The 15,793-nt window shown below is 36.4% G+C and overlaps 1 protein-coding gene across 1 annotated transcript; it reads left to right on the forward strand.

The window, feature by feature from the left end:
* The first annotated feature begins 14,582 nt into the window (after positions 1-14,582).
* On the forward strand, positions 14,583-14,876 carry LOC127195164 (cytochrome c oxidase subunit 6C-2-like). Its single transcript, XM_051152586.1, has one exon. It carries the CDS (start codon positions 14,634-14,636, stop codon positions 14,859-14,861), a length of 228 nt encoding a protein of 75 aa, XP_051008543.1. The 5' UTR covers positions 14,583-14,633; the 3' UTR covers positions 14,862-14,876.
* The last annotated feature ends 917 nt before the right edge of the window (positions 14,877-15,793 follow it).

Genomic DNA, 15,793 nt, shown 5'->3' on the forward strand with positions numbered 1-15,793 from the left:
AAGGCACCAGCCAAGGACAATACAGGAGGTAAACTTTAAACCCCTTCCCAGATCTAGCCAATGGTCAGAATATTCTCCACAGTTGAGTGGAGAGTGTGATACGACTTTCTCACATACTCTGGTGCCTCACATTTGACCATGTCCCCTGGAGGGGGAGACCTGGTGGCACTCAGAGGAAGGACAGCAAGTAGCCAAGAAGAGACTTGATACCCTATGAGAATATATAGGGGGACGTAATCCCCCTCAGGAACAGTCATAGGGGAGGGGAATAATGGGAAAATGGGGGGGGGAGGAATGGGAGGATACAAGGGATGGGATAAACATTGAGATGTAACAAGAATAAATTAATAAAAAAATAAAATAAAATAAAAAAAAAAAAAAAATTCAGACAAACAAAAAAAAAAAAAAAAAAAAAAAAAAAAAAAAAAAAAAAAAAAAAAGAATTCAAATGTAAGATTCTTCACACATGTTATATATATTTCTACTCTATATATGTATACCACATATATATATATATATATTTCTACTCTAATATGAGTTATTGTACCCATAAAACTAAATTATAATACAAGGTTTACTTCCAATGCTTTGAAAGTGCTATCAAGCTGTTTAGGAGAAATAAGTTATACAAATTAAATGTTAGTAGATTAAATCATGGTCATTTCAATTGCTAGTCTACTTTTATCACAAGAATATACATCTTATATACAGCAGATAGATATGACTCTATAGAAAGACAAGGTCTTCAAAAACTCCAGAGACATGCAGAATATGGCATTTTAAAATGTTTTTATTACTTTAAAGATCCATTGACAATGAGACAAGTTAACTCCTGGCAACACCCAGCCTACCTAAAAGAAGATGAAGAGCATCAAGATGGCTTCAAATGTGGCAAACAAGCCACTAGGCAAAAGTTTCTCATTTCTACCACAGACAGAATTCTGCCTAAAAAATGGGCATGCTTGGATGCAGGCAGAGTCAACAGCCAAACTCTGCCAAGACAGAGTAAACAAGTCCTCAATACTACCTGCCTCACAAATATGTCTGTCAGATATATTGGGCCAGAAGGGTAAAGAAGATACTCCAACATTATAGAGAGTTTTGGGTGACTTTTCAGGTAGAAAACTGTCTCTGTCAACTTTTCATTTGGAAATCTACTAACCTGCACTCCCGGCATACTCAGACAGTCAAGTTTACTCTTTCTCAAGTCTCTTGTATTCATTGTGAGTATTTTATTGAGTGTTTTTGTGTCAATGTTCATAAGAGAAATTGGTCTGAAATTCTTGTTTTTTGTTGGGTCTTTGTGGGGTCTTTGTGTGACTGTGGCCTCACAGAATGAATTTGGTAAAGTTCCATCCATTTCTATCTTTTGGAGTAACTTGAAGAGTATCAGTATTAGTTCTTCTTTGAAGATCTGGTAGAAGTCTGCACTGAAACCATCTTGCTCTGGGCTTTTTTTTTTTTTTTTTTTTTTTTTGGTTGAGAGACTATCAATGATGCTTCTATTTCTATAGGAGAAATAGGATGGTTTAAATTTGTTTATCTGATCTTGATTCAATTTTGGCAAGTGGAATTAATCAAGAAAATTGTCCATTTCCCTTAGATTTTCAAATTTTGTGGCATATGTGCCTTTGAAGTAGGATCTTATGATTCTTTGTATTTTGTCGGTGTCTGTTGTTATATCTCCCTTTTCATTTCTGATTTTTGTTGATTTGGATAGTGTCTCTCTGCTCTTTAGTTAGTTTGGCTAATGGTTTGTCTATTTTGTTGATTTTCCTTTAAATACCTGTCTTCAGTGCCTGGGATTCTTTCTTCCATACCTTGTATTCTGTTTGTGAGGATTGCCTCTTTGGTTCCTGTTTGAATTCCTAAAATTTTCATTGCCAGATGTTCAGAGAATGAGGGAACCATAGAAGAAGGTCTCCTAAAGAGCTGGCAACAAGAATTAGGAATTGTACTTGGTGGTATGAAGGGAAAGGTGACAATCTGCAGTTAGCCTGCATGCTTCCTGGCTGGAGAGGCCAGTGGGTTTCCAGTGAGTGCCTGCTGAAGTTTGAGGTTTGTATAAAGAATGAGTTAAGGGAGAGATGACAAGAGGAAAAGATCTGTGTGGTCCACTGGATATGGGCAGGGGAGAGGGGATTGAAGCAGTAGTCTGCTGCAGAGCTGGGGATGAGACTAGGTTTGGTGGAGATGAGAGGTGAAGATCTGTGGTTAGCCTACCTGATTCCCTGGCTGCAGTCCAAAACTGATATTTTTCACAGATGGTATGATTTTTTAAATTGCAAACAGTGCTAAAGGATGATTGAATGATCTATCAAAACTGCTAGACATATGGATAAACTAAAAACTTCAATCAAATTTTTGGGATTAGCTTCAGAGAGTTCTCAAGTGGAATCAGACAAATAGGAGTTTTACTTACAAACAATGAATTACATTTTTAATAGATTATGAATGGGAGAAGGCATAAACATGACCAGTAATTAAGACCTAACTAAATGAGTTGACACATGGTAGTTTTTATGGATTGGAAGAGTGAGTACTTTCTTTTTAATTAATTTATAATTTCAATTTAATTCTAGTGAAAGATAATTCTTGTTTGTTTCCAATGAGTTACAGGATATGATAAGCAGCATAATTTAAATGTAACTGCAACAAATCTCTGAAAAAATAGAATCCCTTTGATCAATCGTAAGAAATAATTGGAAAAATGCAATGATCACATCAATCAACAACCCTGAATAACCCTCCTAAATACAAAGAATATATATGTACTTAGTTCATAAGAAGTTGAGATTTTTCTATTACTGAGGGTTTTTAAAAAGGTTGTAAGAAAAGATACTGAGACAACTAAGGGGTAATGACACACAAAGTGGTTTGTCTTTAGTGTGATGGTAGAGAGTTATCACTCTATCCATGGCATAAAGAATCCTTTCTAAACAAGGCACTCCCAAGATGCACTGAGTGCCTTAAAATAAAGAAGTTCTACTAAAAATAATGATAAAGTAAATAAAAATAAAAGTTTAGAAGGCATTTACCATAACAGTTAATATATTATATTTATATTACATATTTATATATTTTATATATACCTGCGGAATAGTTGAGATTGTATCAAGTATATTATATTTGAAACATCTACAAGAAAAAGAAAAATGACCTAAGTATCAACCCCTGACACTACTGCTATGCTTGCAGACAGGAGACTAACATAGATGCCCTCTCTAAGAGGCTGTACCCAGAAGTGGATCCAAAGAGATGAGGAGACTCACAACCATACATTGGGTGAAGCGTAGGCAGTCTTATGAAAATGTGGAGGATGGCTAAAAGGACCTTGAGGTGACAGGAGGTCCACAAGAAGACCAACAGAACCAACTAACCAGGGTCCAGAGGGGCTTATAGAAACAAAAGCACCAACCAAGGACCATGCATAGACTTGACCTGGGTCCCCTACATAGATATAGCCAATATGATTTTCCTAATAAGGGGAGCTGGGACGGGCTCTGACATGGACTCAGTGACTTGGGTTTTTTGATTACTGCCCCCTTGGCAGTCCCAGGCCACAGGAGAAGCAGAGGAGCTCACTCCTGATGTTATAACTACCTAAACTTGTTTTTTTTTATTGCCTCCTAGCAATCCCAGGCCACAGGAGAAGAGGAGCCTAGTCCTGATGTTATAACTACTTAACATAGCTGTTTTAGCTTTACAGACTCTACATGAGAATATTGTCAAACACAAACTCCTAAGTTTCTCCCTCCCTTTATTTTATGTGAGCCCTAATGCCTTTCCCTACTAATGTCATCATAATGGTTCCTCTCTTAAAGAGGCTTAGAATTTTAACTCCTTGCTTGATCAAGGAGTCCTATTTGAGGACTACTTATCTGTTGTATTCAGAACCTTCTGCAGCCTTGTGGTTATCTGTCTTGAAGTAACTATAGGGCCAGGCAAGAGCTTCCCTCTGCAGGGCTGCATTCTTGCTCATGTGTCTTCCAAAATTCCATTTCATACCTTCTCCAAATGTAGCAGGCTGCTGAAGATGCCCTAAATGGAATAGCCCTGGTTTTTGCACTCTCTTGTAGATAATTCAAAGGTGTGGATTTTAAAAGTAAAGGGAAAAAACCCAGGAAACAGCTGGTAAATTATTGTAAATTCAATTGCCGTAAACCTTCAGTAGTAAATGAACTTATGGGCTTAATATGGAAAATAAATCTGTTCTCCCTCACCCCCATGTTCCATTCTGTGTTTTAGTTGTATTTGTGCCAAGAAGTTTTGGCAATCTGTTCATCTTTTTTTTTTTTTTTAGCCTCAAAAGTAAATAACAAAACACAGATTCCATAGTTATGTGGTTAATTTTGTAGACTAGTATGGCCTGGTTTTATCTCATAATGTTTTCCCAAATTCTCCTACTCATTTACAAGTGTGTCTTTAGAAACACTTATGAGAGAGAGAGAGAGAGAGAGAGAGAGATGTGTGTGTGTGTGTGTGTGTGTGTGTGTGTCTGTGTACGAGTGCGTGCGAATGCATACAGGTAACTTTTGAACAGGTGCTATTCTTTACCTGCCTCATACTCTCAAAGATCACAAATGCTATTTAGCAGGTCTTCAGCATCTTAAATGTGGAGTGAAAGTGGAAAAATAAAATGTTTAAATTTTTTTCTGTAAAGCGCAAGGGAACTAACCAGGTACCATGTAGGGAACTCTGAACATTCAGAAATTTGAGGCATATTCACCTAGAGGATATTTGCCACCACAAAGAAACATCTCACAAAGAAATAGTTTTGAAGCTAAGGATGAAGATTACTGAAAGACCTAATGCTTATCTTATGCATGGCTCTGATGTGAATTCTCAGAATTGCAAAAAATAACAAAGCTGGTAATTTCTATCTGTAGTATGGTAAGATTTAAACCCTCACAGTAGAAATGAGCCAGAAGGAAAAGCACCAAAGCTAAAAAGTAACTAATAGATGAAATCAATAAGATTTCAAATAATGTAATTAGTAGTAATGTAATTCACAAGCAAGCTTGTGAATTAGAAATCTGAAAAATGTACTTGTTTTAAAAACAGAAGCTATCTTTTCTTGTCATAAAACTATAATGTTAAGAACTCACTGGTCAGCTGGGCGTGGTGGTGCACACCTGTAATCCCAGCACTCAGGGAGGCAGAGGGAGATGGATATCTTTGAGTTTGAGGCCAACAAGTCCGGGACAGCCAAGGCTACACAAAGAAACCCTTTTTCTTAACCCAAAATAAATAAATAAATAAATATGTCAGGTTAAAATAAATGTTTCAGAATAGCATAAGAAAAAATGGAGAAGGGCTGGGATACAACATAAACTAATATTAGACACAGCTGAATTTTGTATCTGTCCTGGTAAATCAATGAGATTGCAGAGGAGTGAGGAGTGTGCAAAGGGAAAGCATGGTTTTTAGTGTCAGCTCTTGACTGGACTAATAAAAACATGTCTAATAAAATTGCATAAAACTAGAGAAATCTGAATGAGATGTTAGATTACATCAATGTCAATTCTTCTCGTGGCATTATCATTTGAGTTTCTAAAACTTTTAAACTGACTACAACTAGGGTCTATAAACATGCTCTATATTACTTCTTACAATTACATATGAATCAGTTTATCACAATAAAATTCAAGCTAAAAATCATTCATACGTACAATTGGGAAAATGTCAAGTATCTAAAACAAAGACAAATAGTTTAAATGCAATAGGTAAATAAATGTGTATTGCCGGCAAAGAAGTGGCAGCTTGCTTCGCAGTCAGATCCGTAACAGCCATCAGCAATGCCAGAAAGCAGAACACTGATATTTTCAGTTTGAAACAGAGAGAGAGCTGTACTGGTGTCTTCTGAAATATTTACTGTCATGAAAACTGCACTAAAAATAAATGCTTAAGGATTAAAAATATTTTCCTACTGTGGAATATTTAAGAATAACAAGGGGCTAAAAGATAAGATTGTTGTACATAATGCTAGTTGTAAAATACTGAAAGATAACATAGATTTGTACTGCTTATGAATAATTTGTAACGCTATACAATAATTAAACCAGCTCAAAGTAACAAATAGGAAGCTTAGACAGTTACGTTACGGATATTGGACTAAGAAGTCAGTGGAGCACGTAAGCGGAAAAGAACACTTAAAAACGGAAACAGGTACAATGAGATAGCTCATCAAGTAAAGGAGCCTGCCACCAAGTGTTGTACACACATCGACATACATACACATGCACACATGCATACATACATGTGTCCACACACATGCAAGCATGCACACCCACACACTACACGTGTGCACACACACATGTATACACATACATAAATACTACATAAATAAACTGAAAAGAACAGCAACTACAATTGAAAAATAAATAAAGGAGTATTTCTCCCTCATGCATGTCTACTAGGCTTAGTAGGAAGCACCAAAGTGACACAAGCGAACCATAATATATAAGGGTGAAGTTGTGATACTTTTCCTATGAGATTCGGGAACAAGTGTTTCTCAAAAGGTCATCAAACTGAACATACCAATCACAAGGGCAAAATAATGAATATATCCATCTATCATATAAGATTCTTTTCAATGAAAGGTACTTAAAAATCATCTAAAATCAAGCCCAGGGTGGAAGACAGTATTTTTAACTGAGGAAGAACTCATGCCTTTGATACACAACTAACCATACAAGTTAACAACAGAGATAACACTCAAGAGGAAAAAATGGAAAAACATACAAGTAAACATTGTTGTAAGACTGGAATGTACCATTAAAAATTAGTTTGATCCCATTCGTAATCAAAGAAACGATATCCAAAGGTTGACATTTATTTATTTAACTGAAGTATTAATGATAGAATTTATTTAATCATGGTCTACAACCAGCTGGACAAAATCTGAATCTATAAAACACAATGAAAAATATATCTTAATTAAGAAATAATTCACAAAATATATTCACTCAGCAAATGAGGATAGGGAAATGTACAAAAGTAACAGTGGTAATTAAGGCATTGTTTAGTAAAGCCATACAAATTGTACCTATGCATCTTAGAGACAGATTCTCATCCTGGATCCCTATCTATCCCAGAACTCAGTATGTAGAGCAGGCTGACCTCAAATTCATAAAAATCCTTCTCCATCTGGCACCCAAAAATAGCATTAATGTTATGCTTTAATGGCTCAAATTAAAAAGATTCATTATTGGTGAGATATAGAGGGACTATAATTCTTGTGTACTACTGGTAAAAGTCTTTAATGTTTAAGTTTAAAGTTTTAGAAAGCCTTATAAGTGTTTTCATTCTGAACTATATCTATCTACTAGTCTCACTGAATATATAGATTTTGGGTGTTTGTTTTCATTCTTGTATTCTTCTTGTTTTTTTTTAGATTTTTATTAAGAAGCTAAAGCCCCCATTTGTATGAAATAACAATAAATAACTGTTTTAAAATAAGAGGTGCAAATGATGTATCTCACTCTTGGTGTGTCTAGTGTTGGACATCTTTGATTTAGTAGGTAGAGAAGGCATGTCTTGCCACAGACTCACATTTTCTTTAGAAATCCACCGTCTGTCTGAGGGATAGAGAAACAAGACCTGCAAGTGCTTGAGTGTAGAATTGAGTGTGTGCTCTTGTGATATTAAACTCCAGGTTAAATTGTAAGGTTTGAACAATGAATGGACCTAAAATAGCCATGGGACTGCTTTGACTGCCTTCTTATCTTTCTGCTGATGTATTCCCTTTGCTGCTGAAAGATGCTTATATTTTATGTTTGATAAAACACTAAAAAGACTCCTAGAAGCATTTTGGTCCTGACATCACTATGGTTTCTCCAAGGTCCTTTGGTTTCATCGGGCCGCTATTGGCTGGAAAATAGTCAATCCATTTTTTAAAATTTTTTTATTAATTTATTCTTGTTACATCTCAATGGTTATCCCATCCCTTGTATCCTCCCATTCTTCCCTCCCTCCCATTTTCCCCTTATTTCCCTCCCCTATGACTGTTCCTGAGGGGGATTTTCTCCCCCTGTATATGCTCATAGGGTATCAAGTCTCTTCTTGGTAACCTGCTATCCTTCCTCTGAGTACCACCAGGAGGGGGAGTCAATCCATTCTTTAATCACAGAAAAATCCCAAACTTATTTCTGCTTTATACTTATTCCTCAAAAACGTATCTGCATTTGCCTCATTGGAATGAATTTGTTTCTTGACGTGTTTCTCTCTTTTCTCTTTGGAAAGCTTTTAGGACACCCTGCCCTAGCTTCTGAAATACGAGAGAGGACTTTGAGAAGGGCGTTGACAGAGGCAATGGAGGTGGAGGGTCTCTGAAACGAGAAGAATACGGAGGCCAGGGAAGGAAGGGAAGACTAAAGGAAGTGTTAAGATGGAGCCTAGAAATAAGTTATAGAAATGTTTGGGGGTAATGTACTTAAGGATTTATACAAAATATTAAGTATTTCATGATCAAGGCAGTTGAGGAGGATAGTTTAAAGAATGAGGGTAAATCTCAGAAAGAAAACTAAGCCTAAACAACTGGCAAATTATTTACTCTTGACCATGACTTTAAACACAGTAGGAGAAGGTCTCCTCAGGACCTCACGCAGTGTTCTATTTGGATATTGATTTGTAAAGCAGACATTTATATTTGGGGGTGAAGATCTTTGAGAGACATCTGTCAGAGCCAGGTGGATTGAGGCAGTCATCTGTCAGGTTCACTATCACCTTCTCATGAGCAAGGGTGGGTTGAATAATGTCGAGTGAACACACTTGAATAAATAATGTGTATAAGACAGTAAGAATAGGTGGGGCTGGAGAGATGGCTCAGCGGTTAAGAGCACTGTCTGCTCTTCCAGAGGTCATGGGTTCAATTCCCAGCAACCACATGGTGGCTCACAACCATCTATAATGTGATCTGATGCATACTGTTTACATAATAAATAAATCTTAAAAAAAAAAAAAAAGAATAGGTGGACTGGCCTACTGCACAGATGTGGTTATGTTTGCCCTCTGTCCATGGATGAAGGCATCACCCCATCCATATGTCTTAAAAAAGAGGTTTACACTACGTGAAATCTTAGGTTATCAGATTATTTGGATACAAAAGAGTGGTAGGAGAGCATAACGCTTTGGACACTGCAAGGAACTTGAAAGAAAGATTTAGGATAGGACACTGTAGCTTTCTAATTGTTTCTTTTAAACATTTACCTAATTTCCATGTGAGTGACTCTGTGCATGTGTGGGTGGGCATTTGTATGTGTGTGTATGTGTGTGTGTGTGTGCTGTTTCAGTGGGGGCTTAAAGAGGGTTCCAGATCCCCTGGAACTGAAGTAAGAGGAGGTGGTGAACTGCTTGGTGTGGTAGCTCCAGCCAATTTTGAGTCCTCAACAAAAGCAGCTACTCTTAACTACAGAGCCATTTCTGCAGCCTATTCTTAATAGTCTTATTTTTGTAGTCCTAAATATGAGGTCTTAGAAACAAAGCAGATTTCAGAACATTTTAGCCGAAATACTCTTTTCCTAGTAGCCTTAGGGTAGATGACAAGAATTCTTAGAAATGAATGTACTTAACACTTGAATTGCACACTGTGGATTTCTATGTTGTGCAAATGTTATTATGTATTCTTAGTGTAAATACAAGCTTGATGACCCGCATCTGTCTCTGGGTTTCACGTGGTAGAAGGATAGAACTGACTTCTGTAAGTTGTCTTATGAGCTACACACACACACACACACACACACACACACACACACACACACACACACACTAAAATATAAAATTAAAAAGATAAATCTAAGCATTTTCATAGCATTTATTTTAGAAATGACTGATTTTTAATTTTTTTATTTCAAAAAGAATCTTCTCTTATACAATACATCCCAAGGACAGTTTTCCCTCACTCACCTCCTCTCAGCTCCCCACAAACTCTCCTGTCCCCTAGATCCACTCCTCCTCTGTTTCCTCTTCAGAAGCGAGCAGACCTTCAAGAGACAAGAGCCAGACAGGCCCAAATAGGGTAAATAAGACAGGGGGAAAGCCCCATATGGAGGCTGGACAGGGCAACCCGGCTGATTTTTAAGGGTCTCTTTGATGTAAGTGCTTTCCCGATATGCTTGCTGCTTGTGCTTGCATTAACCCTTGCTCCCTCTCACCACTCGAATGCTTCTAATTTCCTTTGATTTTTCCAACTATGATCTGTTTTATACATAATTAAACACCTTTTGTATTATTACACAGTCTGCTTCATTTCCAATATCGAGCAAAACTTTTTAGAGAGCTAAAGTTTTAAGACACTCTGGGGAACAGAACTCTTGAATATTCCAATGATGTGGCAGAGGAGAGTGGTCTCTAGTGATGGAGGAAAGAAACGATCTCTATCGTGGGGGCTTCTCCATGTTGATTAAAGGGCTTGTGGAAAGCTAGTTGCTCATTTAAGAGACAGAGGCAATCCTTTTCAGTTATCTTACACACGATACTTTAATGTTATTAATTACATTACATTATTTTATTATGAGTGTGTGTATATGTATATATGTGTGCGGCTGCTGTGGCAAGCATGAGCTCATCAAAGGACAGCAACTTTAAGGATTTGCTTCTCTCTTTTCACCGTGCAGGTCCTGAGGATCCAGGTCAGATTTTTTGGGTTGGTGGCCAGAGCTTTTTCCCATTGAGCCATTTGTCAATCTTCTAATAGGCAGATATTTTAGACAATAAACTAGATTGTTAAGGATCAAACTGAACTTAACAGAACATATTCAATCATATTTGTCAAAGCAGGGTGACATTTGACTGAGATTACCAAACTCTTTGCACACAGTCTAAGGAACTGTGAAGGTGAGGCAATGCCAGCACTAGAAGCACATCTGCTGAAGAATGAAGTTGCTTGATGCCTACTCTCCCAAATCTTAAGAAATGACCCTCAGAGTGAGGGCAACAGGACAGATTAAGGCCTGAATAGACACCCAAGCACTCGCCAGATCTTTCGGCACAGATGTTATATAATGATTAAGTAAAAAAAGTAATCTAAGGGATACAGATGTGTAAGGGTTAAAGACAATGTCTTCAGTTTGTGTAGTTGGCTGAGGTGTCAGGGCTGCAAACTTCAATACCAGTTTCTTTGTTCTTCAGACTAACCCAGTCAAAAGCAGCATTTTCTCCTCACTGACTGCTACCTATCTTGAGAAAGTCTCTTCTGAGTAACAGGCTTTTCTGCTTTTTAATGTCTTTCTATATCTGTACCATTTCTTTCTTTAAGTGAAAAGAAGCCCTTCAATTAATTAAGCTATGCGATTAGCCCTCAATAAAATTCGTTACCAGTTCCACTGAGTTATTTTTGCTGCTACCAGATTCAAGAGGTTAATTATTTGTTTAAACAAGCTGAAAGACAATACCTTCACTATAGGTGAGATGAAGGTGATGTTAAATCACCTAACAGATGAATTGCTTACACACACATTCTAAATGCAGAGTAAATGGGGCTCATTAAAATATACTTTAATGTAAAAAAAAACAAAACAAAACAGTGCTAATCATACATGCTAACCATTTCTACAATACGTTCAAAGACTTTTCCTTGTCAGAATCTATTATGATGTTATTCTTTTCCACACATAGATTATAAATTAATAGCTACAGGGTCAGCTCCAAATTTCCTAAGCCATTGTAAAACTATAACACTTCCCTATAGCAGCTGGAAGCAAGCAGCAGATGGTATTAAGAACACTTACCAAAGCAGCCAATATGAAAGTCTTTCTAAAAATGCTCCACAGTCAGAAAGCCACGTGAAAAATGACTTGCTGACTGAATGGAGCCTCCACAAGATGAGTTGCTTGCTGCAAATCACAAGTTTTACACGGTGTGCTTTCCACTCGGAAGAATTTACAAGCGTAGGAAAAACATATAGATCACACTACATTGAGCAAGCCTGTGGACAGCTCCACATGGTGCCTCTTCCAGGGATCAGGGTTGGGAAAATCTCTGAAATCTGATCCATTTAGATCTATGATTTTGTCCTTCCAGCAAATTTGTCCAGTTGCTTTAAGTTTGGAGCACATAACACAATGTGTGTTGTGTAAGGAAAAGGAAGCCAGCTCATGCTTGCTTTTTTCTTGCTCCATGTTGGCCATGTTCCCATGCTGTTAACTGCCATGTCTGTGATCCCTTGAAGTGCTTCTAGAGAAATTTCAGACAGAAGTGCTGTTAGTGCTGACTTGGTGATTTCCTTCAGCAAGGTGCTATTTGTTGCAGCTCTGGATTTTGTAAATTGTGACATCTTTAACCATAATATAGAACTAAACCACAGAAAAAGGCAAAACAAGTTTAATGTCCGCCACAGGAAATAAAAATCAACCATATTTCTAAGTTAACTGTTCCCCTTTATACTCACAATGTAATTTTAACATTGATTTTTTTGTTCATAGACAGCTTTTATATACTTTCATAGCAGTATCTCACATTTATATGAAAACCATACATTCTAATTTGTATTGACATGTTTTATAAAATTTGGAACAGTTTTCCTTCGTGTTTTAGTAATTGAAACCTTATAATAATGAAGAAGTTTATTTATTGGAGCATTGGGATGTCCAGAGGATGGAATGCTTGAATGGCTGCATCCATTAGATTCAAACACTGACCATTTGCTCGTGTTATGTCATCTGAAGGTTTCACAGTAATTTTCATTCTGTATGGATCACTCTTAGTCACACTGTTGTTTCATACTCCACTTGATCTGTGAAGGCTGTTGTCTGTACATTCTGAGACTAATGAGCATAATAAATATTGCATCTTTCTCCGCTGTTAAGGTTTGAATATTTTTGATTATGTGTGTGTGTGTGAATGCGCCTGTGTATGTTTATATATGCATATGCATCAAGTGCTAGTGTTGATAGAATCCAGAGATTTGCAGGTGGTGGCGAGACATGAGTACTGGAAAGCAAACTCAGGACCTCTGGAAGAGCAGTTTGTACTGTTAACCACTGAGCCATCTCTGCAGCCCCATGACTTGAACATGAGACTGTAGTTAATTGTTGTAATTTCTTCTTTATATTTTAAGAGAATTCACTGGTAAAGCTATGTGGATACAATGCTTTATGTTTTTTAAGGTTGTTATCCATTCCTTTAATTTATATACTAGGTACAGATCTATTTATGTCCTGTCTTTTTCCTTGTATGAGTTTGACAAGAAGATGCTTAGCTTAATCTAGGTTATAAAACTGTGAGCATAGATATGCTTGTAGCATTCTCTTATTAACAATTAGTTTACACTCTTTAGTTGTGTCCCCACTTTTATTTCTATTAATTTGTTACTGACTTGTGTTCTCTGTCTTGCTAGAGGCTTATCTATGTTATGGACCTTTGAAAATTAACTGGTTCTCAGTTTAGTTTATTTTTTCCCTGTTTTACAGTTTCAATTTTTCTTGTGTCTGATGTAATTTTTATTGTTTCTTTTCTTCATATTGGGCTTAGATTTACTGTACCTTTCCTAGTTTCCTTAGGGGTAAGATTAGATTGTTGATTTTAACAATCTTTTTGTTTTTTTTTTTTTTTAAATACATGTTCAGTGCTAGTAACTTCTGCCCAAGCATTGCATTCGTTGCATCCCTCATAATTTGAGGTATTTTTTTTTATTTTCAGACATTTTAAATAATTTGAAGCTTCTGCTGAGATTTTCCCCATGACCCATATGTTATTTGTAAGTGTGCATTGGGGGTCAGTTTTCTATTATTGACTTATTGCTAAATTTTACTGGGCTTTGTAGAGTGTGAATTAAATAATTCTAAAAGTCAAGAATGTGTTTTGTAATTTGGATGCAATAGTCAGTAGTTAACAGTTGAATGAATACACCTGATTACTGCAATATTTGATTTCACCTGGGTTTTTGAACCTTCTTTTGACAACAAAAAAGTGTCACTAAGATAGAAATATACATATACATATATTACGATTAGTGTTAGCATCATATCACCATCTCTGCCTTTGATTTTAGCTTATATATGATTTTATATGTAAAGTAGCTTTCTTGTTTTGAACATTTAGTTGGGTCTTCCTTTTGGTATGCATTGGCAAATTCTGTCCTGCAGTTAGAGTTCTTAGACCATTGGCATTCAAAATGGTTATTGATATAGGTAGTTTTTATACTGACCATATTTGAGGTTTATGTTTTTGTTTCCTTTATTCTTTGTTCTTAAAATGAAAAAAATAAATTTTCAAATATTCCTGTTATACTTTTTTGAGTATTGTCAGAAAGCAGTAGTCATAAGGAGTTATTTTTGAAATATTATTTTCAGATGCCATGAAAAAATTTGGACTTAATAGTCTAATTAAAATTTCCAAAGCCAATATTTGTGTTTTAGAAAACTCATAAACACAGTCATCATCATAATAATCATAATAATTAAGAAGCAGTTTTACTTATAGAATGCTTTGTACGTTCATTTAAAATGTTCCATGAATATTGTTTTTAGAGGAAGTAGAGAACTAGTCACGTCACTACTTGCAATTCATCCATTACTCTGTTCTTGAAGGATGTCTGACTTAACATGAAGCTGTATTTAAAAATTATACATTCTGGTCGCCGTTTCTGGGAGACCAGTCAAGGACGTTGGTGTGGAGGCGAGGTAATCACCACCATGAGTTCCAGTGTGCTGCCGAAACCTCAGATGCGTGGTCTTCTGGCCAGGCGTCTGCGGATTCACATTGTGGGCGCATTCATTGTGGCCCTGGGAGTTGCGGCTTCCTGTAAGTTTGGCGTGGCTGACCGAAGAAAGAAGGCGTATGCAGATTTCTACAGAAATTATGATTTTATGAAAGATTTTGAAGAGATGAGGAAGGCTGGTATCTTTCAGAGTGCTAAGTGATTTCTGAATGCAGAGAGCTCTCTGGAAGCTCCATGGAAGTTCCTCTCTGACCTGTGTTCCTGAACTGTGAAACATGAGTATGTGGGCTACGGAGTGCTTTCTCCCAATAAACAATTAACAATTATAAAAAAAAATTATACATTCTGTTTTTTCAGTATCTGAAGGGACATGAGCTTCTTGGGACGGTTGATTGACCTTCTCAAAGAATTTTTTTCCTTAATATTTCCCCCAAAAGATCACACTTACATTAGCAAAGTGCATGTATAACTGACAATATCACAAGTAATTGTTTTAAAACTAAGTTTCTCAAAATATAAAGCTTGTATGTTTCTATACCAGCAATTATGAATACATATTCAAGTGTCTGTCACAATGACATTAACCACACTGTGATTGTGACTGCATTATAATAATTACAATTTGTTTTTCTTTCCTGTATTTTAGGAATATACATTTTAAGTGATGTTATTTCTGTATTTTGAGAATTTTGAAGTGGCATCAAAATACAGCATTATCATTAGAGTCTTGATTAGTGAATTATCTTTAATGACTGGAGGTATCTTTCTTTTATGTGAGGAGAAAAAATTACAGGCATTAAAAAGGCAATTTTCTGATATTTTATAACTACACATGGATAGACTTTGAAAATAATACATGAATAAAATATGTTTTCTCAACCACTCTCTGAAACTGCTGCTGCAAAGAATGATACTCCGATGGGCTTTCCCATGTGGTTGTGTTTTACTGCTGTATTTCCACAGAAAATCAAACAGCATGTCTGTTCATTCTTTTCTTTTCTTGGTGTCTTTCCTAATACAACCGACATCGTTGGCCAGAAAGATTCTCAGTATTTGTTTTCCCAAAGCCTATGTTTTAAAGCTTTCTTTTTACTGGTTATGTCTAATAAGAACAAGTACGCTGCGCTCTCCTCC

Source organism: Acomys russatus, chromosome 11 (genome assembly GCF_903995435.1).
Source record: "Acomys russatus chromosome 11, mAcoRus1.1, whole genome shotgun sequence".
Lineage (NCBI taxonomy): Eukaryota > Metazoa > Chordata > Mammalia > Rodentia > Muridae > Acomys > Acomys russatus.